This window comes from Actinia tenebrosa, unplaced genomic scaffold (assembly GCF_029948245.1).
Source record: "Actinia tenebrosa isolate PJP-AT-01 unplaced genomic scaffold, QUT_ActTen_1.0 PGA_scaffold8__29_contigs__length_14323225, whole genome shotgun sequence".
NCBI classification, from domain to species: domain Eukaryota; kingdom Metazoa; phylum Cnidaria; class Anthozoa; order Actiniaria; family Actiniidae; genus Actinia; species Actinia tenebrosa.
In genome coordinates, this window is record NW_028292585.1 from 12,279,223 (window position 1) to 12,304,927 (window position 25,705).

Below are 25,705 nucleotides of genomic sequence, written 5' to 3' on the forward strand. Positions count from 1 at the left end.
TTAATTTTGTTCCAGCTACTTTAGTCCTAGGACTGAAATAATTTTGTTCCAACTACTTTAGTCCTAGGACTGAATTAATTTTGTTGCAGTTACTTTAGTCCTAGCACTGAATTAATTTTGTTCCAGCTACTCCAAGTCGAATAATTTATGAGCATGAGAAGTCATTTCAAAGCCTCCTATATCGGACTGGACGGGATTTCAAGTCCGCGCAATTAGTTCCAATTGAATTAGTTGGAACTGATTGCTTGGACTTGAAATCCCGTCCAGTCCTCATTGGAGGCTTTGAAATATTACTTCGTTTCCTGATCGCCTGGTTACTGAACCCATCTAACCTGAGCGTAGTTAAAAATCAGAGCAAATTCTAAGAATTTTTTAAAAATGAAAGATTTAGACGCTTGCAAAGGGGCTGTGTATATGATAGCATATTATGGGTTTTAAAGAAACTACTAATATAAGTTTGGCATTCAAATACTCCAGTTTCGATTTCTCTGTTGCTCAGGTTGAGACTCGATTTTGTGCAGAATATTCATGTGTTTTCCAGTGAAGGTCCGTGAAATTTCAAAGTGGTTGTATTGTTGAAGTTCATTTATTTATTTATTTAGCTTCGCCAATTAAACACCCACACACAAACACACACACACACACGTTATATATAAATATACACATACATAATTGCTGGGAATCCACTATAGCATGTGTCATCAATTACAGTGTGGTACCTTGCATATATATTTACATTTATGTAAAATAAGTTATAAAAAAAGTTTTTTTTTTCATTCGTTAGCCTGCAGAGCAGGCGTTCTTTTGATGGATTTGAGAGGAAGAATCGGGGTTTTGGGGTTCCTGTTTCGACGTATACCAAGGGCCCGCGAGAAAAATGGTTACAATTCTCGCTCGTTCCAAAGTTCCCCCAAAACCCCGGTTTTTCCCCAAACCCATGCACAAGAACGCCTGTTTTGCAGGCTATTCTTTCGTGTGTTTTTTGTTTTGTTTGTTTGTTTGTTTGTTTTTATTTTATTTATTTATTGTTTTGTTTTTGTTTTTTGTTTGTTCTATCCTTCCTTATATGAGAAAAAAGTCAGTAGCAGCCGGATGGAGGTGCTCTGCAAGCCACGAGCAGTGCTGCATTTCGAACAGATGGACTTCCATGTTCGAGGATCGTCCTGGTCATACACGCGGTGCAGGGCATGGTGGTAGGACTCCACCAGGAGAGATTTTTTGTAGGCAGTCAAAGATACGTTCTTAACTAGTAGATGTTCTTGTAGAGTATTCCACATTCTGCATGCTCTAACGAAGATGGAGCCCTGTAGGTGACTGTTCTGCATCTTTTCTGATTGAACGTTACTTGCCGTTACTCTATGCTCTTGTGGTTCTGCCTGTATCCCTCATCCCTCATGAAAAAAAAAAGAAAGAAAGAAAAACAACAATGCATGCCTTTAAAGAAGAAAATGATGTATAAATAAGAGATGGGCAACAGTTGTGCATCCTTTACTTTACCGTTGGTATTTGTGAATCTTTTGACGCTGATTCGAGACTGCCCAAGTGTAAATGAGTCTGTAAGGAACCAGGTAAGGAACAGAGGAAATTTGGAACTCCAAAAATTTCTTTTTTTCTCCGAACCTGCGCGCGCTTGAAAATGCGCGCGCTTTTGAAAATGTTGTCTGTTGCCATTTGTGAAGTGCGCGCGCTGCCTGTCTGTTTACTACTACAAATAACGCGAGCTGCGGAAAGAAGAAGGAAAGCCTAGATCCGGCTGCGATTACATAGCACAACTTGCTTGTTCTTAACGATTCTGAACTAGAAGATTTTATGGAGATCATTACAGATTTAAATGACTGTGCTGGCGATGAGTTAATAAGAAAATACAAAGAAAGTCTTCAAAGCAAAATCGTAGAGCTGCAAAATGCTGTGGACAACAATGACAAAAAAGTCGTAGAGATAACTGAGAAGTACATGAACGAGATAAACCTGAGAAAAAATGCCGAGGCAACGGCGGAGGATACCAATTCCAAGATGGAGGAGTTACAGAATGCTCTGAATTCCTTTCAACAGAGAACAAGTGCGTTAGAAAAGGAAATGGAAGCTTACAAATTAGCATTGCAGGAAAGAGATTTGCAGTCTTCCAACGGTTCCCTTGGTGAGGAATTTAGTGTGGAAGGCGATGAAGCGCAGCAGGAACAGGTATTGCAGTTTTCACAAAGCTCTCTTAATGAAGAAATCTTTGAAGAAATGGTTGATGCTGAGCATGAAGAAGCGTCGCGACAAGATGAACTCCGTGAAAAATTCATTGAACAAATGAATAGAGCAGTGCACGAACAAGCCCTAGAGCTATCCAAGTGTTCATTAAGTGATGCCCTCCTCAATCAACTGGAAGATCCAAAGAACATTAGGGAATGCGAAATCTCCTTGTCTTTGGCGGTTCTCTCTGAAAAACTCACACAAGAGCGGCAAAACTCCTTCATCCTTGAGGACAAAGTAGCCGAGCTCGAAAAAAGTTTTCACGAACTGTGTGAATTGAAAGAAAGCATAGTAGAAGAAGCCGAAAATCACGAAGAATGGCTAAAAGCAATGCTCACTAAAGAGAGAGAGCAAAATGAGAAGCTCAGTAACGAGAGTGATAGAAGGATAGATGAGCTGCAGGAAAAGCTAAAAGACGCCCTCGAAATAAACTCACAGTTGATGAAATGGAAAGATGGAGTTTGTTATTCTTCTAGCTTCCACGAAGAGACAGAACAGAGATACAAGGAGATTATTGCGCAATATGAAATTGAGCTTGAAGAAGCAAAAAGAGGGTTATCTGATATTCGTAATGAGTTGCTTGCTCTGCGCAGTGAACAAAAGCGCAGACTGGAGGAAGAACGAGAGAACGAAATCTTTACTTCTACGCCTCAGAAACACAAACCACCACCATTAGGATGTGAAGTTTCTTTAAACGAAGAAATTCGTCACGAAGAAGAAGAAGAAGAAGAAGAAGAAGAAGAAGAAGAAGAAGAAGAAGAAGAGAACGAAATCTTTACTTCTACGTCTCAGAAACACAAACCACCACCATTAGGATGTGAACTTTCTTTAAGCGAAGAAATTCGTAATGAAGAAGAAGAAAAAGAAGAAGAAGAAGAAGAAGAAGAAGGAGAAGAAGAAGAAGAAGAGGAAGAGGAAGAAGAAGAAGAAGAAGAAGAAGAAGAAGAAGAAGAAGAAGAAGAAGAAGAGAAAGAAGAAAGAGGGGGAGAAGAAACTCCAGTTATGAAGCTTAAGTATGGAAATCAAAAATATCGAGTCAAGCTAGCGAAGTTGATATGGAATGGAATGGAGAATCTGTTAAATTTGTGACAAATTATTCATTCTTCCGTCTTTGAATGGCTTTGGAAACGAAAATTGTCGTAAATAAATGGATTTAAAGCAAAACTTAAGTTGAAATCATATTTGTTCTAAAAATGAGAAAGGAAGAAAATACTAAAGAAAATAAAACCCTATCCCTGAATGACCCAAGCTGAGGCCGGCCTTTGGGTAGCCTCCTTTGAAGGCTAACCCTAAAAGGCCGGGGAAATGGGTATCCCTTCTACCAGGGACAAGTTTTCTCTAAAAATCCCTCCCCTAAGGACGCCTGCAAAAGAGGGTACCCACCCAACCGCCCCCACTAACCCCACACATTTTCATTATTCCGAGTAGGCATGGAGCGAGTACTTCCAAATATGGTGCATGTTTTCCAGAGTTGAAAAATGGCGGAAAGCAGAAGGGAAGGTTGGCTGACCTCGCACAGTAATACGGGAAAAACACACCTTTTTCCAAGGTATGTTACCAATATCTACACTGTTTTAGCTCTTTTAATGTCTCACTCGTACTGTTTGTGATTCTGAGGCCGTCACCTTCAAAAAAATAACAAAATAAAGATCCCTTGATCATATGACACCGGTTCGTGGCCAAGGAAACCAATACAAATTCTTACATAATTTTGCTCTTGTTTAATGGTTATTTATTTATTTATACATCTTTTCATGAAAATATGTATGGAAATGATTCGATTTTAAAGTATTCTTAACTTTTTAATGTATTTATTCGCTTACGCCGGAATGTTGCTAGTTTTCAATATACAGTAGGAGTATGATTGATTTTAAAACATACTGTATTAAATAAAAAAAAGGTCAGTCATTCAAATTTTTTTTTTTTTGGCTTTATAATGTTCTTATCGAATTAACCACATTTGCCAAATAGAATTGCAGCTCAGATAGGGTAAAACCGTCTCGAATTTTTTCAAGAACGAGAGCGTAGTTTTTTTCCAAGCCGGACCCACTTTAAATTATCTATGAATTTAACATATGATTTTTTATGATTTTTTAAAAATTATTTTTCCACTTGTTTTGCAATTTGCTTTGTTTATTAACAACCCATTTACCATGTGCATGCTTGGATGAGGTAAGCTTGACATCAGAATACCTGACAATGGACAGATATAGAAAATACCACCTGCTTGCACAGCCAACCAGAATACACAATTTTTAGGATACCAGACAGGTGAAAAAAAGTTGATGTACCGTATGTTTTTTATTTTCAAGGAATGCTGGTGTAAGAGGTACAAGATCCCAGATGCCTGAAAACAGGAAACTGAACACTTATGCTAAGTCACTTAATAGGTACATGCATTTAGTTAAAATCTAAAATTTCCTGGTCCAAGTAAATACTTAGCAATTGTTCGCCGAAGGTGAAGTGAATATCGAGAAATATTTACCAAGATGCGAGTCTTCAAGCGGCGAGGTAAATATTCCCCATATTCACTGAGCCTGAGGCGAATAATCGTTTTAGCATATATCAATTTGTGTTGTGTACAGGGTAACTTACTTTTATATACAATAATACAATGAAATGAACAAAAACTTTTAGTTTGCGTGACAAATTCACGCAAAACTTTTAGCAAAACTTTTAGGCCATACTTCGTTGCCTTTTTAGTATTGATAGGAATGACATTTACTTTCATTTTTCTATTTCCTCATTGGCAATTGTAGCAAAATGATTGCCCACAGGTGCCATTTTGTTGCCATCTCAATATTCCAAGATTCAGAGGTGAATATTGTACAATATTCACCTCCGATTAACCAGTGAGCGCGCACATTCTTAGGAAGTACACAAGTTGGTATATGCTAATATATTTTATACCCACTCCTCTGGAAATTCCATTCTACAGTGGGAGTACCTCAAAGAGGAAGTATTTTTTCAAAAATACTCCCATTCCAAGTTTGCCTTTGCTCTTAGCCTTGATTGTGTACAAATGTGTCTTTTTCTTTTTAAGGTCCATTGTGTAGTAAAGAATATATGTTCTACGTTACAATGTGTGTCGATTAAAATGCAGCGGGTGTTGGTTAAAGTGCTACTATGACGAAAATCGCTCAAACTTGGATTCAGCTGAAACTTTCCTAAGAATACTCTTTAAAGGTCCAATAATCACTGTATGAAGTGTTTTATCGATATTCAGTACGAAAGTATGATATTTTTACGATTATTTTTTGGAGTCTGTGACGTCATACACTCAACATCAAACATTGCTACATATATTTCTTTGTATATAAATCCTTAATTTATTTTATTCCTATGAAGCCCAAAGGGTGGCTAATGTGCTTATTTCACATTACTTGTGACTATAATCTATATTTTGGGGTGTTTGGGTATTTCTTTCTCCCTTTACTACTGATATTTTGATCATAAACTACAAAGAAATGTATGGAGCGATGTTCGATGTTGAGTGTATGATGTCACAGACTCCAAAAAATAATCATAAAAATATCATACTTTCGTCCTGAATATCGAGAAAACACTTCATACAGTGATTATTGACCTTTAAAGAGTATTCTTAGGAAGTTTCAGCTGAATCCAAGTTTGAGTGATTTTCGTCATAGTAGCACTTTAAATACGTGAATATTTTAACGCATAGACGTGACTAAGGCTGAGCAAAGTTTAAACTGTCAATGTATTGTACTATTTTCTTGTCTTTTATCCTAAAGGAATGGAATAGATGCTGGCAGGCTGGAATCATATTGGAAGCACATATGTGAACAAGAGGATAATAGTAAGAAGAGGAATAACAGTCTAATGGAAGATTTTGAAAGAATTGAGCAGGAAGTGTCATTGTTAGATACCAAGACTCAAAAGTTGAAAGACCTACGGGTGAGATATTATTAGTTAATGCAAAGAACTTTCTTTAAGGTAAACCACTGTCTCACTTGTAGTTTTCTTGTAATATTTATTAACTGAGAGGAAAGCAAGTTCCATTGTTGTGATGAAATTACAGCAACAGTTTCAAAACAATGCATTGTATCAACATGTAGTGTACAGTTCGCTTTAGTATAGTAGAGTGAAGTCATTTAACCTCTGAAATAGATATTAGACACTTGAGTAGACCCTAATTTGACTATAATTACACATTGACTAGTATTTTTCTTATTTCACAGGTTAAGTGCCTTCACTCTCCGCACCGGGTGGCTATACCAACACACATACATGTAGTGTTTAAGTCATCTCTTATTCAATTTCAAATTAACGACACCCATGTCATTCCAAGTATTTAATTGCTAGTCATTATCACTTCCCACTTATGATAAAAGCCACTTGTGTGCAATTATATTGACATTATTGCTTAGTATATAGTCACCCTAAACATATTCTCCCAGGTAATATTGTTTATTGGACATTTTGTTCAGCTTTTTTTGATTCCAAAAAACTGAATTTCCCCCCAAAAAATAATTTCATAATTTATGATGAACATTTTATTGTACTCAGATAAATAAAATAATACTATAATAATAATGTTTTTCTAGGATCAATATAACAGTTACATTAATAAAATGTACCCAAGATGGCTTGACGAGCTGAAACACCACAGGCATCTGATGCAACAAGAAAGAAATAGTCTCCAATACCAGGTATTATACTACTTAAGGCTTCATTCAGGACCATAACAATTTTTAAAATTTAGACACCAGTTACAAATATTATTGAAGCAGTTTAAAAAAATTTGAAATGGTTTGAAAATTTTGAACCCAGGTGAAATTTAAGCCACAACATTTATTTATTTGGATTAAGGCTTCAAGGAATCAAGTCAAAAGACCTGAAGGGCCAACTCAATTACCAGACCATGTAGAGCCAAGAGAGTTGGGCAGGGGGATAGGACCAGGTGTAAGGGGATCAAACCATGTGAGGTTTATCTCCCCAGAACAGCCATCTCTATACCAGCAAGACTCATCTCTATATGACAGCCAGCAAACAAGGTCCCAGGACCAGACCAGCTACTATGATCAGACCTCTACCCAAGGTTATATAGACTCCACAAGATATAAAACCATGGACTGGGATCCCTACCACAGGGACCCCAGTTTTGATTATTATCATTTTGGACAATTGTCTTCTTTGAGGAACCCACATGGTCACATGAATCAACAACCTGCAAATGTCTTGAGGTTTTCTACACCATATTTTCCTGGTCATAGCGGTCCTTTAGATCCAAGGAATGGCTTTAATCAGTCATTTGATATGTCATACTTGAATCGTGGGTACGAGAGGGGACCACACCCAAGACATCCTAATGGTGGGTCACCAATGATGTACCAGTCACCTGGTAAATTACTCTACGATGAGAATATGAGACCAGCAATGCCAGGACAAGGTACAATATGATGCCGTCAGTTATGTGGTAGTCAAATAGCAAATATTTCTGTCAGTAGATGTCAGAGTAACCATTCTGTGGAAATGCCACTGTTAAATCCTATTTATTTTGTCATTTCCTTATTTTTATGGCAAAATGGGCAGGATTTGCATGTTTATCTAAGATAGTACTTAATTGATGGGTTGGAAGCATTCCCAAGAGAGTGAAAACAAAAGAACATGGCGGCCATCTTGGTGTGGTTACTACTCTTCACAGTAGACCGAGGTAGTTGTGATTTTTTAATCGCCATCGTAGCGTCTGTTATGTTATCCGCAAGTACATTTCAAATCGACCACGTGATGCCAATGCTGTACCACGAGGACAAGTTTTTTACACCACGTGATTAAAATTTGACTGAATTTTGATCACATGGTGTAAAAAACTTGTCCTCGTGGTACAACATTGGCATCACGTGGTCGATTTGAAATGTACTTGCAGATAACATATAAGATGCTATGAAGGCTATTAAAAAATCACAACTACCTCGGTCTACTGGGAAGAGTAGTAACAATGGATGCTAATGAGAAATCTTTTGTTAAATGGTACCAACATGGCTGTGATGACCTAATGTAAAATTGAAAAATAGGTGGGCATAATGTTTATAAACATTGCCATTGTGCTGTTAATGTGCCTCCATTTTAACAATAGGTGTTGTCAATTTGCTTCATGATAATCAACCAAAACAAATCTTGTTATCATATGTCCACCTATAGCAAATATAAGTTTTGTAGGTGTGGGTCAGATGAGAATCATTGAGAATTATCAAAAATGTTATTCTATTTTCTGTTATTCTTAGGTGCTCCACTCAACCCAGAAGCTGGGGTGTCTTATTCTATGAGCTATGATGAAGGAGATGGTCCAGTTAGACAACCAACTCAACAGCAAAGGTCACCCAGTGACAGAGAACAAAACACGGTACATATATATATTTAGCAATCAGTCGTCAAGCCCAAATGGGTTATAAGAGTGAAAGGACTAAATTGTTTTAGTCAAATCCAACTAATCTAGTTTATGGGTAGCATGGATGGGGTACACTGCTAACGCATCATGTTTCACTAGTTGGATTTGACTAATATGTAATATCTTGGGCTCGTAATAAAATGTAAAATAAATTAGATTTTGAGAAAATGCATGAATAGGTGTCAGTAAGTTGTCCATAGATGGTCGATATTGTGTAGTTCCAGAAAATATTCAAACCCACAAAGAGGAAATTTGTAAAAGGACCCCCATCCCCCCAGGAACTTCCAATATTCTTCAATACAAACTCTGCAATTTTGTTCTTTCTCTAACCCCCTCCCCTCCAGAATTTCCAATTTCCTCAGTATTTTCTGGAACTTGATACATTAGTGATTTATAGGTGGTTGGTAGATGATTGGTAGATGGTCAGTAGATGTTGGTAAGTGGTTGGCAAGTAGTTGATGAGGTGTCAGTTGTATAACAGTAAAATGTATATTGGATAGTGGTTGGTAATGTAACAGTTGTAAGGTGTGAGTAAGTGGTTGATAACATAATGGTAAGATGTTGGTACTGCAAGCCAACCACTTACAGTATGTGCATTGTACGATGCGGCTTGGTCACAATTGTCAGCTGAAACTTCTATTCAATGGGGTTGAAACACAAGTTCCATTACTACTTGACTGTAAATACAAATGAACAATTTTGGTCATGTTCTTTATTTTATTCCCAGTCGCTAGCACAGTCAGAGTGTAATAGAAGCATTCATTCACCATCCACTTCCCCATATGCAAGAGATCCTCCTGAGAAGCCTCTGGAACTAACAGCTAACAAAAAACCTGTCAAACCTGTACCTTCTGAAAAAGAGAGACCACTTCAGGACCATCAACTAGCATCCAGTGATGAATATACAAGTCCTTCCCCTCTTGATCTAAATGATCTACGACCTGTTAGTGATAGTTCTGCTCAAGCCAATGGACAGACAGACAGAGGGCTTTTGGATGTATCTAGGAATGAGGGAGATGTAGAAGATAATGAAGATGATCAGCTTGATCTTAGTGAGGGATCTTTGAGTCTTAGCTTGGGGCATACTAGTGGTAGTGATATAAGTCTACCAGATGAAGGGGAAACAAAACATATCAAAACACAGGAAACCACCACTGAGGATATGACAGCGAAACCCTCACTGACTGACAAGCCAGGAGGCTTAATACACAAGGCACATGGTAAAGATGAGATGAAAAGGCCTTCCAACAATGACAAGCTACAAGAATCTGTACCACAGGAATTTCACGAGGAGAGGAAGACTAAAACACAGGGAGCCCAAAATGATGTAACAAGAAAACCTTCACTTACTGGCAACCTTGAACATATATCAAAGGGAGCCCATGATGTTAAATCTGAGAAAGATTCTAGTAAGAACATTTCTAGCAAAGATGAGGATGATTCTACAGACAGCATTAATACTGACCAGAATACCAAAGTATCAGACAAGGAGGCGTTAGAAGTAAAACAAACAATCGAACATCAAGAAGGCCAAGACAAGGCAGACACTTTTCCTGCTGAGAGCATTCCTAAAGGTAATACAGCTCCATTAATTGACACTGTAAACAAGAAGCCGTCAGTTACCATACAGGTGCTGTTGGCCCTGCTAAAAGTGGTAGACGCTGATATTGAGGTGTCATTTAGTCCAGAGACAATATACCGCGCACCTCCATGTAGCCAGGCAATGAAGGAAGATATTATAAGGTATGAGGGCTATTGGTCAAACACCATTATCATCTTTATGTTTGTTGCAGTGAATGCTTAGAGCGAGCAACATCACATACACTCAATTGAAGAATCGTTGTTGGGTTCAGAAACATTGAACATAAAAGCTGAGACTGAAATGGCACATGGGAAATGACATAATTATATTATAATTTATTTATTTGTGCCATCCATGCAGTCGGTTTAGAATGCCAAACGCGTATTAAAAACAGTGGATGATGCCACGGGTCACCGGTCACAGCATGCATCTAATTAACGTACTTCCCATTTGCCATTTCGGTCTCAGCTTCTATGTTCTATGTTTCTGAACCCGACAACGATTCTTCAATTGAGTGTATGTTAACAGAATGAAAAATATTATTCATTGTACGGATTATAATAAATGATACTTTAGTATTTATTGCCTCACATTTGAAGTTCATTCTACTAAAGACCCAGGAGACCCTCAATCATGAAACAAGTTACAGTAATTAGTATCTTTATCTTATATGCTTTGTTGTAGGTCTGCAGAGAGTGATGACAATACACTTGATGCATATGACCCTAGTTCTATTAGTATGATAGTATTAGAAGAGCTACCACTACTAATCTGGTCGTCTCCTTCTGGCTGCCTCATCCAAGATCAAGTATTGTTATCTGGAGAAAGATATTTAACACCAAAACAATTGAGGTGAGTAAGAAATTATTTTTAGAGCATATTTCCTTTGACCGAAGAAATTTGAAGGGGATCAACATCCGTTTTATGAAACCATAAAATGACCTTTGGGCTGATCTAAGTCAGGGTGCAGCTGACTCTGAACACATGTTTCTATGTTTCTATTCAATCATTACTGGTAAACAAAGAAACAACACTCAAGGGAATGACACATGGTCAGATCTAAGTCAGGGTGCATTAGACACGCACGTGTTTCTATGTTTCTATTCAATCGATACTGGTAAACAAAGAAACAGCACTTAAGGGAATGACACATGGTCTGATCTAAGTCAGGGTGCATTAGACACGCACGTGTTTCTATGTTTCTATTCAATCGTTACTGGTAAACATAGAAACAACACTTAAGGGAATGACAACTGGTCTGAAATGGGTAAACATTACGCTTATCTGGATAGGACAATGTTTTTATCCCTCCACTTTGTGTTTACAGAGCGATTATTGAACCCACCTTAGTACCTCTCTGGGACGGCCTATTGCCTCACATGACCAAACTGGTTGAACAAAATGTACTAGCAGTAGATGAAGCGGTCAATCTCTTTGCTAACCTACTACTAAAACAAGATTCCAAATGTCGTCAAAAAGTAAGCTTCCAAATATTTTATATTAATTGAAATATAGTATTCTAGTAGATCTGATTTTATTTAATGATATATATAATGGAGGGGGGCAGCTATAAGGGTATATAACAATGACCTGGTTAAAGTACAGAACTATAGAACTATTGCTCAGCCGCAAGTGTGTCAGAGCTCAATTTATATCATAACTTCGATTATCATAGATTTTTGCCCGTTTACCTAAAGACAAGTTGCCAATTTTTTGTGTACTCATTCCTTATCTGTTTGAAAATATACGCGTTGCACTTTGCAGCAAAAGTCTGAAATGAAAAATTCAAAACTTCACTGGTTTATTAACTTGTTATTGCCAGGGCGTGAAATTCCACGAGGAATAACCTCACTAAGGACATAAGGCCAAGGACATAATTGCAGTCGTTTTTTGTGCGTTTATTAAAACATCACATATTTACAAGTTGTTTACTACAGCAGAAGCGATTAAATATCACATTGGCTATATTTCGATATTTATTCCATGCAGCAGGCTATATTAACATTTATCGATTGATCAACCTTCAAATGTTTGTATTGATTTGAATCTAGATTATTTTTTCTAGCGTATCTCTTTTTCCACTTTCCTCACCAACGTCGTGGTCAATGTACCACTTCATTCGCATTCTGAATTTTGTCCTTTTTTCTCTTAATGTAATAATTGATTACATTAATGGTTCTTCTATTCTAGAATAGCTAACTAATGGCAAACTCCATTGTAGTATAGCTGTCCGAACTGTTTTACTTCCGGCCTTGTTTATCTGATGACGTACGCCACGTGATCCTAAGTTTTCCCGCCTTTCTGGTTGTTGTGGTGTTCAGTGGAAAATGTCTTTAGGAACTTGGATTTTTAGGCAAAGGGTTTTTCATTATGTTTTTCCCGCCTTACTGGTTGTTGTTGTGTTCAGTAGAAAATGTGTTTAGGAACTGGGATTATTAGGCAAAGGGTTTTTTAGTGCGTATGTGTGTTTGGAAGGGAAGAAAACCACTGTCCTTTTTTCTAAACGTGTTTACACCAGTTTATGCCAGAAATACCCAGGAAAACAGTTAGTGCTAGTTATCTATAAATATCTGCCACAGCAATACATGCAAATATTCACCGAGTCTTTTCAAGGCTCGGTGCTTGGATCAGTCTCAGTTTTACTGAATATGTATCGTTATTTTTTCTCTCTGTGTCGTGATGGTTATCGGTTGCGTTTTTTGATGTACTTGAACTCGTCATCCATGTCCTCGAACATATTCTCGAGCCACGTTTTCTGCTGTTGTCGCAAGAATTCCCACGGTGGAATGAGGTGAACGATATCCAGAAGATCTTTCATGTTGCGTACTCTGTACAAGTGTGCATCTGTGGAGCTCGCCAAGCCCACTATCTCTGCTATCCCCTTAAGGTATTTCCCAATTGCAATCACAAAGATCTCTATCCCCATATTCTTGAGTCGAAAAGCGTTGTATAAAGTCTTTGGTTTCTCGATATTTGATTGTCCGTCTGTCACAATGAGAATTCGTTTGTAGCTTAACCTTCGATATCCACTTTCTCTTTTGAAAAAGAGTTCTGTGCGGCACTTGTCGAGAGCTTCCTGTGTGTTGGTCCTGCCAGGAATGTACACGGTTTTTCCCAGGTTTTTCATGGCTTGTATAGGGTACGTAAAGTTGTATGTTATGTTTGCGGTCGTGGAGAAGGTAATGCCTGCGTAGAGGGTGTCGTTTTTCGCTCGAGTTATAAGAGTCTGCAAAGCAAGGAGCGCGTTTTTGAACTCTTTTGAACCGACAGAACCAGAAGAATCCAACACAAAAACCACGTCATAGAAAACGCCTTCACTCGAGGATCTTTTGGTCAGTCTTTGGGGAGCTCGATTCAGGAAGTATTTCATTAACTTCCTGGCTGTTACTTGCTTTTTGGGGATATACTGGTATCCTACATACAAAATAAGAAAAAAAGAATTACATGACAATTAAATGTAATGTATGAAATGTTTGTTGACACTATTGCCTTCACCACCCATTATCATCACTATCATTATCATCACTATCATTATCATCACTATCATTATCATCACTATCTTTATCATCACTATCATTATCATCACTATCATTATCATCACTATCTTTATCATCACTATCTTTATCATCACTATCATTATCATCACTATCATTATCATCACTATCATTATCATCACTATCATCATCACTATCTTTATCATAACTATCATTATCGTCACTATCGTCATCATCATCATAATCACTATCACTGTCATCATTATCATCAACATCATTGTCACCGTGTCATCATCATGACTCATCATCGCTATCATCATCATTATCATCAATTATCATCATATGACTATGACTATCATCACTATCTCTGCCTCATCATCAATATCATTATCATTATGATAGCAGCAGCAGTAGTAGCACCATCTCAATTTTAGTAAAATTTAGGATAGACTTAATGAATTAATTACAGCTTTATCAGTGAGTTCGCTTACGACAAAACAAGCTATCAAGGAATTTTAAAATTGCTGTCCGCCTTTTATTAAAAAAAGTAATGCACCTTGAATGGCATTCATTTTTTTCGCTTTGGTCAAAAAGATCAGATATAAATAACATTTGAAGCCTTGCCGCTCAAGAACTGCTGACATACAAAAGTAAGATGCGATGCTTCGGTAATGAACAGTTTTGGCTTTCTGCCCTAGAAATAATTAGAAGACCTTGACTTTTATTCGAAAAGGACTTGTTGACAACCCAGGAACTATTTTAAAGCAAATCTAAAAACTCTAACAACACTGGAAATTAGTTAAAGTCGGATAGAGTTATCTAGATGCCTAACCTGTGAGATCTCGGCTGTAATTCTATTCCGGATTACCTAGGATTCCCGCTCTTTTTTGGCGGGAAAATATTGTTGTTCGTAAGAGGATTATGAGTATGCTAGAACAGGGGGAGCATTTGATTATTTTAATTGGCTGTCGCATTCGAAGAATCTGATTGGCTGTAGCATTTGAGGCATCTAATTGGTCGTAAGATTTAAGACACGTATTTAGCTGTAACAGTTGATGCATTTGATTGGTTGTAACATTTAAGACATATGATTGGGTTGGCACCTAACATTCGACACGTGATTGGATATAGCCTTATTACTGATAAATCGAGTGAGCATCACTTCAGATATAATTACTGACTTCTGCCTTCTCATAGCTGACTTGCTCTTCTTAACATTGTTATCTATTATTATCTGTGAGATTGAGATTCGTATATCTCGGGAAGTATCAATTATTCGAGGGTGTGCCTATGCCTTAGATAGCGATGAGTACGCCCTAGAGGAAGAGTTGCTCTTCTTAACTTAAGTATGCTATTATCTGTAAAACTTAAAAATAAATAAAGATTAATTACATAAAGATACATAAATATGACAATCATAATAAGCGTTAGCGTTAGGAGACCTGGAGGAGCTAAAAAAAAAAATTAATCAAAGTCAGGTATCCTACTCCTTTTATATTACATAAAGAATCAATAATTTTCTGCAAATTATTAATTATTCGTAGGTGGGCCTGGTCCTACGATAACAATTGACCACGCTCTAGTGCAAGGGTACTATTATCTGTAAAACATTGCGGCAAATTATTAATTATTAGAAGGCGTACCTGGTCCTACGATAACAATTGACTACACCCTAGTGCAAGGGTACTATTATCTGTAAAACATTGCTGCAAATTATTAATTATTAGAAGGCGTGTGTCCTAAGATCATGATTGACCCCGTCCTAGTGCACAGGCTGGTTCTGTACATCGTGTAATATTTCGGCTATTCTAAGTAACTGAATGTTTCCCAAAAGATACGGTATCTATTTAAGAACACAGGAGTGCTGAGATTCAAATAGTTGAACAGTAGGAGCTGATGACATACTAAAGATTCTTGGCGGTTTAAAGGGTACCCCTTAAATCAATATGTACATTCATGCTGTGATGCAACATCCTTTTGCTGGGTAGAAATGCTTGGTTTTATGTGTCGATATATGAACTCGAATGTTCCTTTCGTGTTATCTGATAGCAACTGTAATGGAATAATGCATTCAAACCACTACAAAGGGAAGATGATTTTCTCGTTATCAGTATATGAATATGTTTTGTTTTCTCTCAGAATTAATTTTGTCTTGAGTCGGAGATTCCAGATAGCTCAAGGGTGCTCTCCTATATTGGCGGTCAACCCCTGTTGTATCGTGTCAAGGATTTGTTCAAGCCTTCACCGTACAAATGAAGTAATGTTTATTTTTTCTGTACTAATGAATGTTTTAAATATATATTTCTTAACCTGCACCTTATAATTAACGTATCATCGTTATCAGGCCTCGAGTACATAAGTCTTAATTGGTTCCGTTACCCTCGAAGTGCGGAGCTGTACAAAGCATTTTCGACTACATGTCAAATACCTCGTTCCTCGACTATCTGTTCTCTTCCGCTAAGGCGGTAGGTTAGAGTAAAAAACATGCCAAGCCGTCCTCTCTTCTTATGTCTTTCTCTCTCTCCGATTCCTACACTCGCTATCACATGTGAGTAGAGTTTGTAGGGTCTCTCCCTTAATCCGAGGGTGTTTCTCCGGGTTCCCTGTTTTCCTTAAACGCCAAAGTCTGGTTGTATGTGCGAGTTAGCATTACCCTGACTTCAATCATCCCAGAGTGTTATTACGAGGTGTTGACAAAATGTGAATTAACTCTGTGATATTTACTGGAAAATCGCGCTAATATTTGGCCACATTCCTTGTCGCACGTCGTCTTCTCACCCGTTTTTATCAAGAGGTCAGGCTAGACATAATCGTCGTCTGCATTCTTAACTTTTCGCTGTAATTGGTACCTATGCGGGCTGCTGGGAGGGCACTGAGGCCCGCCAGTCGTCCGTCTGCCTGACAAACAATTCCTTGTTTCAATTTACTTGATAATCGCTATTTGATAGAAACCTGAATATGTACCCTTTTGTTCCGTAATAGAGTATGCATGCAATCTCTTGCAGTATCAACTTTGGTGGATGCATTGATTAAATGCAGTGATTCTTCATAGGAATAGGATATGTAAAGCCCCGTTTACACTAGCAATTTTTTTGCGATTTTTTTGCGATTTTGTCCATAATAAATAATGGTAAAGAATTTACTTGTAAAGTTTTTTTCAGGATACCAAGATTTTCCTAGACGAATGTCTCTTTTGAAGGATGAGACAAAAGATTTCATATTTCCGAAAATTGCCACAAAAGTCGCAGCAAAATTTGCCGCAAAAATCGCCAGTGTAAACGGGGCTTAATAGTATATCTTATTTAACGGGGAACTATCTTATATGTGACTTTGTAATTATTAGCTATTCAGTTGATCATTCACGGCACAAAGTCTATCTATCCTACACGAGGGTTCCCAGCTCTAGGATAATCTTACTGATGATATCAGAGCTGCAGTGATTTTGTAATAGTATATCTAATTTAACGGGTAACTATGTTATATGTCCATCCGACAAGAGGGTTTCCAGCTCTGGAACAATCTTACTGATGATATCAGAGCTACCACCAGTGAATCTGCATGTGTATTCCTCGTATCATGATATTACACAGAACCTTAACTGTTACTAGAACTAAATTTTCCACAATTTTTCTCAAGTTGTGATAAGTTACCACGACAAGGGAGATCGGTATCGGTGCAGTATTGCGTGCGGAATGTTCATCAGCTGAATCGCAAGTTTTCCATAGCATTCTTTCTGGTTCACAGCACATGGTCAGTATTTGACCACCATTTGAAGCAGATAATGAGACTCAGAGATTTTTATCAGCTAATTAAAGCTCAGCAATTTAAGAAAGGCATCCCAGTACTGCAGTAGCAACCCTTTTCTTGACTTGTTGTGTATTTTTGTGTGGATATTTCTATTTATCTCTTTAGTATCACCATTATTTGAGGGTTAAAGGGTTAGATATGATAGCTGATTTGCTACTGAGCCCTCTTGGTTTGGCTTGAGGTCTCTGTCTCCTTTGATTCAAACCAGGGGTTTTTTTCCTGGTCTCCGGTTCACCACTCTCCACAAAATCTAACACGTTAAATCCCGTGAGTTAGCCATGCCCTAACACCCTCTGCAAAATCTAACACGTTAAATCCCGTGAGTTAGTCATGACCTAACACCCTCTGCAAAATCTAACACGTTAAATCCCGTGAGTTAGTCATGACCTAACACCCTCTGCAAAATCTAACACGTTAAATCCCGTGAGTTAGCCATGCCCTAACACCCTCAGCAAAATGTAAAACGTTAAATCCCGTGAGTTAGCCATGCCCTAACACCCCCCGCAAAATCCAACACTTTAAATCCCGTGAGCTAGCCATGCCCTAACACACTCGACTCTGCAAAATCTAACACTTTAAATCCCGTGAGCTAGCCATGCCCTAACACACTCGACTCTGCAAAATCTAACACTTTAAATCCCGTGAGTTGGCCATGCCCTAACACCCTCCGCAAAATCCAACACGTTAAATCCCGTGAGCTAGCCATGCCCTAACACACTCGACTCTGCAAAATCTAACACGTTAAATCCCGTGAGCTAGACATACAAGAACCATCCTCAAAATCTAACACGTTAAATCCCGTGAGCTAGCTATGCCCTAACAAAAATCAACTCTTAAATTCCAATTCGATGACGGAACGAGGGCCACAGGTTTGTTAGCCACTGGCTATTATTAGTGCTACCCTCGTGAAAACATACAAGGACGGTTTTATTTTATGCACATCCTTCAGTGTTCGATAATGTTTTTTAAATATTCAATTATTCGATCTTCTTCATTTACAAAATAATAGAATAGAATGTAAAAATATAATAATATGAAAAGTAAACTCGATCTTAACTGAAAGAGATTTGATTCTGTTTATGATGTACGCTTTAACCCCTTGAGTATCTTGGCAAAATGTTTAACCTTCACATATTGACTTTTCAATTCGATTGGATTTCCAATCAATGGATTCTTAATCTACCAAAACAAATTTCAGTGAAATTAATAGAAGAGCTAATTTCTTTTGTGGAGGAAGTAAAACCGGAGAAACTAAAGCAAAACTCTCAAAACGTAGAATAGAACCAAGAATTAGTTTTTCTCTTGGTTAAACGGGCGAGCAGCTTGATAGTTTTCTATTTTAGTACTTACAGCGCTCCAAGATGCGCCATATATTTTTAGCAAAATACCTGAGATTCCTACCAGAAACCTACTGATTTGAAGTAGCTAGTGTTGTAAACAGTTAAGCATATGAGAAAACCATTATCCCCTGTTTAGAGTACTAATGAACTGCACAAGAAGTTTGGATTTTTTTGATTTTTTAATTTTTTGCTAAGATCAATCAGGACTTTAAGACTTATTTAAATAACTAGCTCTATTAGTGTCAAATTGTTTATTTCATGCAAGTTTGTGCACTCTAATGTCTTTTATATGCCCTTAGGGTTTCATTGTTTCATTGTTTTTTTACACTTTATATACGATTGCTAGTCTCCTTATGATTCACTTGATGATAACGCGTTGTAGCTTCGAAACCTCGTCTTTTTCTTGCGTTATTTAGCTTTAACTTAATGAATTTTAGGAACATTTTAGCGTTTAATTTTGGTTCAAATTACAAAACCATTATCGCTCCTTTAAATCCGTTAAATAAATAAAAATAATTTATCGAAAATATGAGCCAGCCAAAACGGATACTGTCAGCACTTAAAAACATGGTAATTAATGAAATTAGCTAGGTTATTTTTCCGTAAAAAGACACGCAGAGTTTTCCGTAAATAGACATGTATTGCTTCTGAAATACGGCGAAAAGACTGCTGCAAAACGGCTTCGTTTTTTATCGAACTGCCAGCAAATTGGCAGCGAGTTTAAGGTAACGTTTGAAAAACAGAGTTTACTTTCTGTTTATACCATTTATCAAGTGTTTTTGAGGTCTACCTTAATCTTGTTAGCTCTTCTATACATGTCACATCTTTAAACCCAACATTTTTCTGCGCATTTCTTCATTTTCCAATTCCTTTAAACCTAGCTTCTCAGTTACCTATCGATTCACCCTCTAGTCAAAACATCAAAATAGATGAACCTAGTCTTACATGGGCATATGAAAGGTTATTACATGTATATGCCTTGTTGACAGGGTTTATTGTTACTATTAGAGACAACCTTTCTTGGTGAGACCTTCTAATTACATTACAATTCAATTCAATTCAATTCAAAAAGTTAAAAAAAAAAAAAAGGACAAAACTTACGGAAGATAGATCAGTTTATTTTAATTAAGTATTTCTAGTGTATCGCTGTTGTTACAGCTTTGTCATGTCAATTGAGAGTCGTATACATAGGATATTTAGTGTAGTGGGTGTGCGTGACAGTGGGCAAAATCGGAAACCAGTATACATACACTGAATTTGTATCCTTCTATAAAAAATGTGATTTATTTATTTATTTATTTGTCATTGCTCATACTATGTAAGGCTCTTTTAAGCAAACTTATATTTGATGTAAAATGATATTGATGTGGTATTTAAAATATACTAAAAACATGTCGAGACTTGTGCCTTTGTAGGAATGGTGGAGTAAAAATAGTAGTATATCTAGTACAGACCACCCCTTGTAGGCTTCGCATCAAGTGTAAGCTGTATTTTCTGAAGTGTTATCCATACTTACTGACAACAAAAGAACGTACAATTTTCAGTTGTGGTATAGTCCTTTTTGTACGAATATAGTACAACTAACTATAGTTTTGCTTTTAAACACATCGAGTATTTTTGCATAACTTCGGGACTAAGTTTTCGATATTAGTTAACATTGACTTAATAGTTGAAGAGTGAGACTGTAAGCCTCGAGAATGCAGGTCAAAAGGGTAAGAAAACGAGTGGAATTCAATGCTAAAAAAAGCTTGCCTTTTAAAGGAAAAAGCAGAAGTAATCGAAAGCAATGATGCGTCTATGGAATACCTCGAGTTAATTAAAAGTCTAGGCATTTTTTACTTCAATTTTCGCTTATTAATCTGTATCTAAGCTTTGGACATAACTCGGCATGTCATCACGCATCGACAAGTTTTTCCCCCAGACTTGTTCCATATTACAGCTGTGTTCAATGAAGTTCATCAATGGGTTTTAAATCGACTGTACGCCAAAATGACGCAGAGTTTCTCATCATGACAATCATACTTACGATCCAAGTAGTTCCTTCCGTAGTTTTGCCATGGTTTTCTCTCCCAGATACCAGACCAACAAAATGGCAGCACTAGTGCCATTAATACAAAGATTATAGCAGCTTTAGCCATTGTCTGATGCGAGATTATAGCGCTGTAAGCTCGTCTAGTGTCCGCCCTCTGTTCTTTTCTACTCTGGCCCACGACGGTCTCTATTTATATACTCGCTTTCCTATTGACTTCACACGCAGAGTGGTAAGCGATTGGATGGCTCAGAATCGGGTTTCAATAAAAGTTCACCGTAAAATGATCTTGTGCGTGAGTTGGACTTCGCTGAAAGAGAAATAACACGAATGTTCTAGTCGAACGCCCGTCGGAACTACTCAATTTGTCAACCAGACTATTTAGTCATGAATTGACTTCAACATCTTGAATTACGCTATAAACTGAGTCGACATTTAAACATTATTGCTTGGTGCTTTTTAGTCTTACTGATGCTGAAAAAGTAACTTCATTTTTGATTCAAGAGAAAATTAAGGTGATTGTGTTAAAACATCTGGTCTAAGAAACAAGGATAAGAACGCCGTCCGCCATAGAGAGACTGCAGTTTTTAGTTTATGTAGAAATAAGTTGTAATTGCCTTATATTAAATACTGTAAAAAGTAAATTTAGTCTGCGTAAACTTTGTCTGAAATGGCAAACGTAGTCTGATATGACACAGAAAAGGGCATGTCCTTGGCATACTGTTTTTCCATTTCAGACCACGTGTCATTGAGGATAATATTTTTTGTTTGAGTCGTACCCATTTCATGTGTCTTCTCATGCGCTACCATTAAACAAAGAAATGATACTCTAGGGAATGACACGTGGTATGGAATGGGAAAACAGTACGCCCAAGCCACAGCAGTCTGTTGATTTACGACTATGAATTTACTTGCACTTTTTTCATGAATTTGGAAGAAAAAACATAATTTTCTGCATAGTGAATAAAAAAGGAGTGTGTTTTCACGATAACAGACGAATTTTTAAACCGTTCAAAAAGTTGTACGTTTAGACCTTCCGTTCATACGAAACTATGAACGAACAAAAATTCACACGCCGAGCCGTATGGAAAATTGGTTTGACTATCACTGATAAGTACCGTATCAAACCCTTTTCCGGCTAACTTCTCGTACTGCAAGCCGAATAGAAAATTTCCAGTACCGTCAGAAGACCTTTCTGGCAAGCCAGTATGCTTTGCGCATGATCAGATAGAAAACCACTAACATGATAATTGATCCGGTTCCGTATAGGGAGAACGTACTTTTTATACAATTAAAGAGACGGTTCCGTGCTATTGGTATGTACTGGTCAAATTTTTGAGCGGTTAAAAACTCGTTCGGTACCGAGTAAACGCATGCAGTCCGTACAGTAATTTCAGCAATGTACGCCAGCGTTCATATCATATTCATTTGATTAGCGTTTAGCATGGTGAACAATTATTTTCACGCAGTTATATGCGACGCCCAGTGTTTGACACCATATATCTCCTATTAACTTCATAGTAGTGTTCGCCATCCAGGTGCCTCTGCTATGCTAGCGCTTTCTAAACGACGACTCGCTCTTGCTAAAGATGATTGATTAGAGTGTGTTGTCGATTGACATCAATTTAAATCCTGGACGAATCATTCCAAATTTGCTAATAATACAGTCTTACCTCTATTAGCTCAGATCTCACATTTTTCACGCCTTCCTATATTCACAGTAAAAGGAACCATTTAGCGGACATTTCTATTAACGAGCGGACGCGAACACTAAAATACGAGCATTTTGATGAAAAAAAGATATCGACTTTACTATGGTGACGGCTTACTTCAACAGTTTTTTAAACCAATTATTGGAAGGTATACTTTTAACCAATATATATTGTGTGAATTAAGCAAACCTCTGTTCGGCGGACACTCTCCTATTACCGGACACCAGACAAGGTCCTATAAGGGAAACGAATAGATATGGCACGTGTGAAAGACTAATATCCAAGCCCTCTGATTAGTTTATGTGAATGTTTTTAACTGCGCTTTGATTGGCTTAAAACTAAATCCATTTTAGAGGCATTTCCCTGGTGTTTTTATTTTTAATTAATTTTATCAAAGTTCTGGAATTATTTTGTCCTAGTGTGTATCGGCACCTTTCAAATAAAACTTGCGATCCTACTTCTGTTTCTGTTTTTATAATACACTCAACAAAATTACTCGATTCTGATTGGACAAGAGGAGTACAATTAAATTTAATAAAGTTGTACTCTGTAGAGTCCCAATTAAGTTGCTCAATGTTGAGTGTATTATAAACAAAAAATCCCACAATCTTCTTGTACAATTCGAAATTTATAGATACTTGTGACGTTTTGAAAGTTCTCAAATGCAACTCGTCTAAAGGCTCGTCCAAGTTTGAAAACTTTCAAAACATCACTCGTACCTATAAATTCCGAATTGTACTCGAGTTTGTGCGATTTCCTATACGAATTCGACGACAGTTTTTATGAATTTGTTTAACAATAAATACACAACTCACGCTCTCATCTGCACCTTAGAACTACTGCTGTATAGTTATTCCTTCGTTCTGGAGCGTTCTCGTTTTTAAAGGTTAAAACATTTGTATTATCAAACAAGTTTAACTGTGTTGTACCTTATTCTAGAAGATTCCATGGCCATCATGCCATTCAGTGGTTCATTGAAGCTATGGTTAAATGTAGAAGGCAATTCGGTGCTTGTAGTTGGGATGAAATGCCAGCAGATGCTGCTTGTTTTATCCGATATCTAATGAACTGAAGATCGTAGATTAGAAAGCTGTTTTAGTTAGAAGTGCCTGGGTTAATGAATCTGTTTTTTTTCCTCTTATGAACCTGTCGTTTGATAACACTAGAGGGCAAGAAGGGTTCAACAGTTACGCTCAACTACATTAATGAATGGTTGCAACTGTTTTTTTCCTCTTATGAATCTGTCGTTTGATAACACTAGAGGGCAAGAGGGGTTCAACAGTTACGTTCTATCAGATTAGTGAATGATTGCAACTGTTTGTTTTTTTCACTTAAGAACCTGTCATTTGATAACACTAGAGGGCAAGAAGGGTTCAACAGTTACGTTCTATCACATTAATGAACGGAATGATTGCAACTGTTTTTTTTTTCCTCTTATGAACCTGTCATTTGATAACACTAGAGTGCAAGAAGGGTTCAACAGTTACGCTCTACTACATTAATGAATGGTTGCAACTGTTTTTTTTCCTCTTATGAATCTGTTGTTTGATAACACTAGAGGGCAAGTGGGGTTCAACAGTTACGCACTAGGTGGGAATGGTAACTGTTTTTTTCTTCCTTTTATGAACCTGTTGGAACCACCCCATGGCCCCCATGGCTTAGCGGCGAACGCGTTTACCTCTCACCAATGCGACCTGGGTTCGAGTCCCGGCGGGCTCGGTGTCATATGTGAGTAAAGCAAGACAGCACAGATACATTGCTTGGGCTGCCTGTGAGTAGAGTTGTATAATTTGTTGGTTCTCTCCTGTGCTTTGATGGGTTTTCTCCGGGTTCTCAGGTTTTCCTCCCTCCGCAAAAATCAGCTTATAAAATTCTGATTGGATTTTTTTTTTTTTTTTTTTTTTTTTTGCCATTTGTGCGGAGAATCCCTTGTGGTTGTAACACGGATCTTTATCACCTTCGTAGATGGCTTACGTAGTTAATTAATCTTAGTATCCTTAAATGACCTTTAAATTTTTACAAACGTTTAAGATAACATCCAGTTATTTGAACAAAATGAAAGAACCAATTTCAACGAAACGTCGATGTTATTGCTGTTTAATGATCCCTCGGCGATAAAAATGATTGGTATGGCGCGTGCGTGGAGAGTAGCATGGATTTTCGAACGAGAAAACGTTGTATCACTCATTTACACCATTTAAAACTCCATTCAAACGTTAAGAGACGAGGACTCACATTTCATTTTTTCGCTTCGGCATGCACGACATCTCGTATATATTCGTATCATTTTTCTAATAATGTTCATACTGTTCGCGTTTACATTTATGGTGATTATAGAACTTCTATTAGCACCATCAAATCCTACTAATAAGGATGTGCAAATCTTGGCAAGTAATTAGTAGCTTGAGGGAAAGAGTATTGAATTGATAGCCGTCTTTGACGGATTATTTTTGACTCTTTTCTCACACAGAAGCAGTGTCTGACCTTGTATCACATATATACTTTTCAATGGAATGATTCCACTTCAGGTTCCAAGTACGTCTACTTCGCCGTGTCATACATTTAGATACCTAGACGATATTCCAACCATAGTTAAAATATCGGTGTTTTGCACGCGGTAGATTCCAATTGTTAATTACATAGATAAACAACGTTATTAAAATTTAATTGTCCAAAAAGTCTTATACTGTGGTGCAATAAATGTTAGGATAAATTTATGAAAGTGTGTAGCAGCGGCTGCACCAGGTTTTTATATATTTTTTTTAATTTGAATTTATATTTAAAGTTGTTTAGATTAAAAAAAAAAAAAAAAAAAAGATTAAAAACCAACATCTTCTATGTCTTAAAATTCGGGCTTTTTACTGGATGTTCTACCGTCGTGTTATAGCTGCAGCTATAAGATAACTGTCATCACGAAACTACTCGATATTCATTAAGTAATGCGATGAGCAAGACACGTACAACATTATATTAATAAACGCATTTACGTCAATATTCTCTGACCTTTTATTGACATCCAGTGGATTTGACGTTTGGTTGACAAATAATGTAGGAAACGACAGGAAAACACTGCAACATCATTATCTTATAGAAC

The 25,705-nt window shown here is 37.3% G+C and overlaps 2 protein-coding genes across 2 annotated transcripts in view; one reads left to right on the forward strand and one right to left on the reverse strand.

Annotated features, from left to right (window-relative positions):
* The first annotated feature begins 3,716 nt into the window (after nucleotides 1-3,716).
* LOC116305839 (uncharacterized) overlaps nucleotides 3,717-25,705 on the forward strand; it is a 44,079-nt gene continuing 22,090 nt past the window's right edge. The window contains exons 1-9 of the mRNA XM_031715812.2: nucleotides 3,717-3,787; nucleotides 4,551-4,628; nucleotides 5,991-6,153; nucleotides 6,804-6,908; nucleotides 7,069-7,648; nucleotides 8,484-8,602; nucleotides 9,375-10,390; nucleotides 10,914-11,081; nucleotides 11,557-11,707. Of these exons, the coding sequence (XP_031571672.2) occupies nucleotides 3,717-3,787; nucleotides 4,551-4,628; nucleotides 5,991-6,153; nucleotides 6,804-6,908; nucleotides 7,069-7,648; nucleotides 8,484-8,602; nucleotides 9,375-10,390; nucleotides 10,914-11,081; nucleotides 11,557-11,707 (2,451 nt within the window). The remainder of the gene's footprint in view (nucleotides 3,788-4,550; nucleotides 4,629-5,990; nucleotides 6,154-6,803; nucleotides 6,909-7,068; nucleotides 7,649-8,483; nucleotides 8,603-9,374; nucleotides 10,391-10,913; nucleotides 11,082-11,556; nucleotides 11,708-25,705) is intronic.
* LOC116305840 (collagen alpha-5(VI) chain) lies at nucleotides 12,107-21,100 on the reverse strand. Its single transcript, XM_031715813.2, has 2 exons — nucleotides 20,897-21,100; nucleotides 12,107-13,643 (listed from the first exon to the last, which is right to left on the reverse strand). The coding sequence occupies exons 1-2, from the start codon at nucleotides 21,006-21,008 to the stop codon at nucleotides 12,913-12,915; spliced, it is 843 nt and encodes a 280-aa protein (XP_031571673.1). The 5' UTR covers nucleotides 21,009-21,100; the 3' UTR covers nucleotides 12,107-12,912.

Bases quoted from the DNA above. Each gene is read 5' to 3' on its own strand.
- LOC116305840 (XM_031715813.2), bottom strand. From the start codon at position 21,008: ATGGCTAAAGCTGCTATAATCTTTGTATTAATGGCACTAGTGCTGCCA. The intron at 13,644-20,896 runs GTAAGTATGATT...TTTTGTATGTAG, and splicing joins CGGAAGGAACTACTTGGATC to GATACCAGTATATCCCCAAA.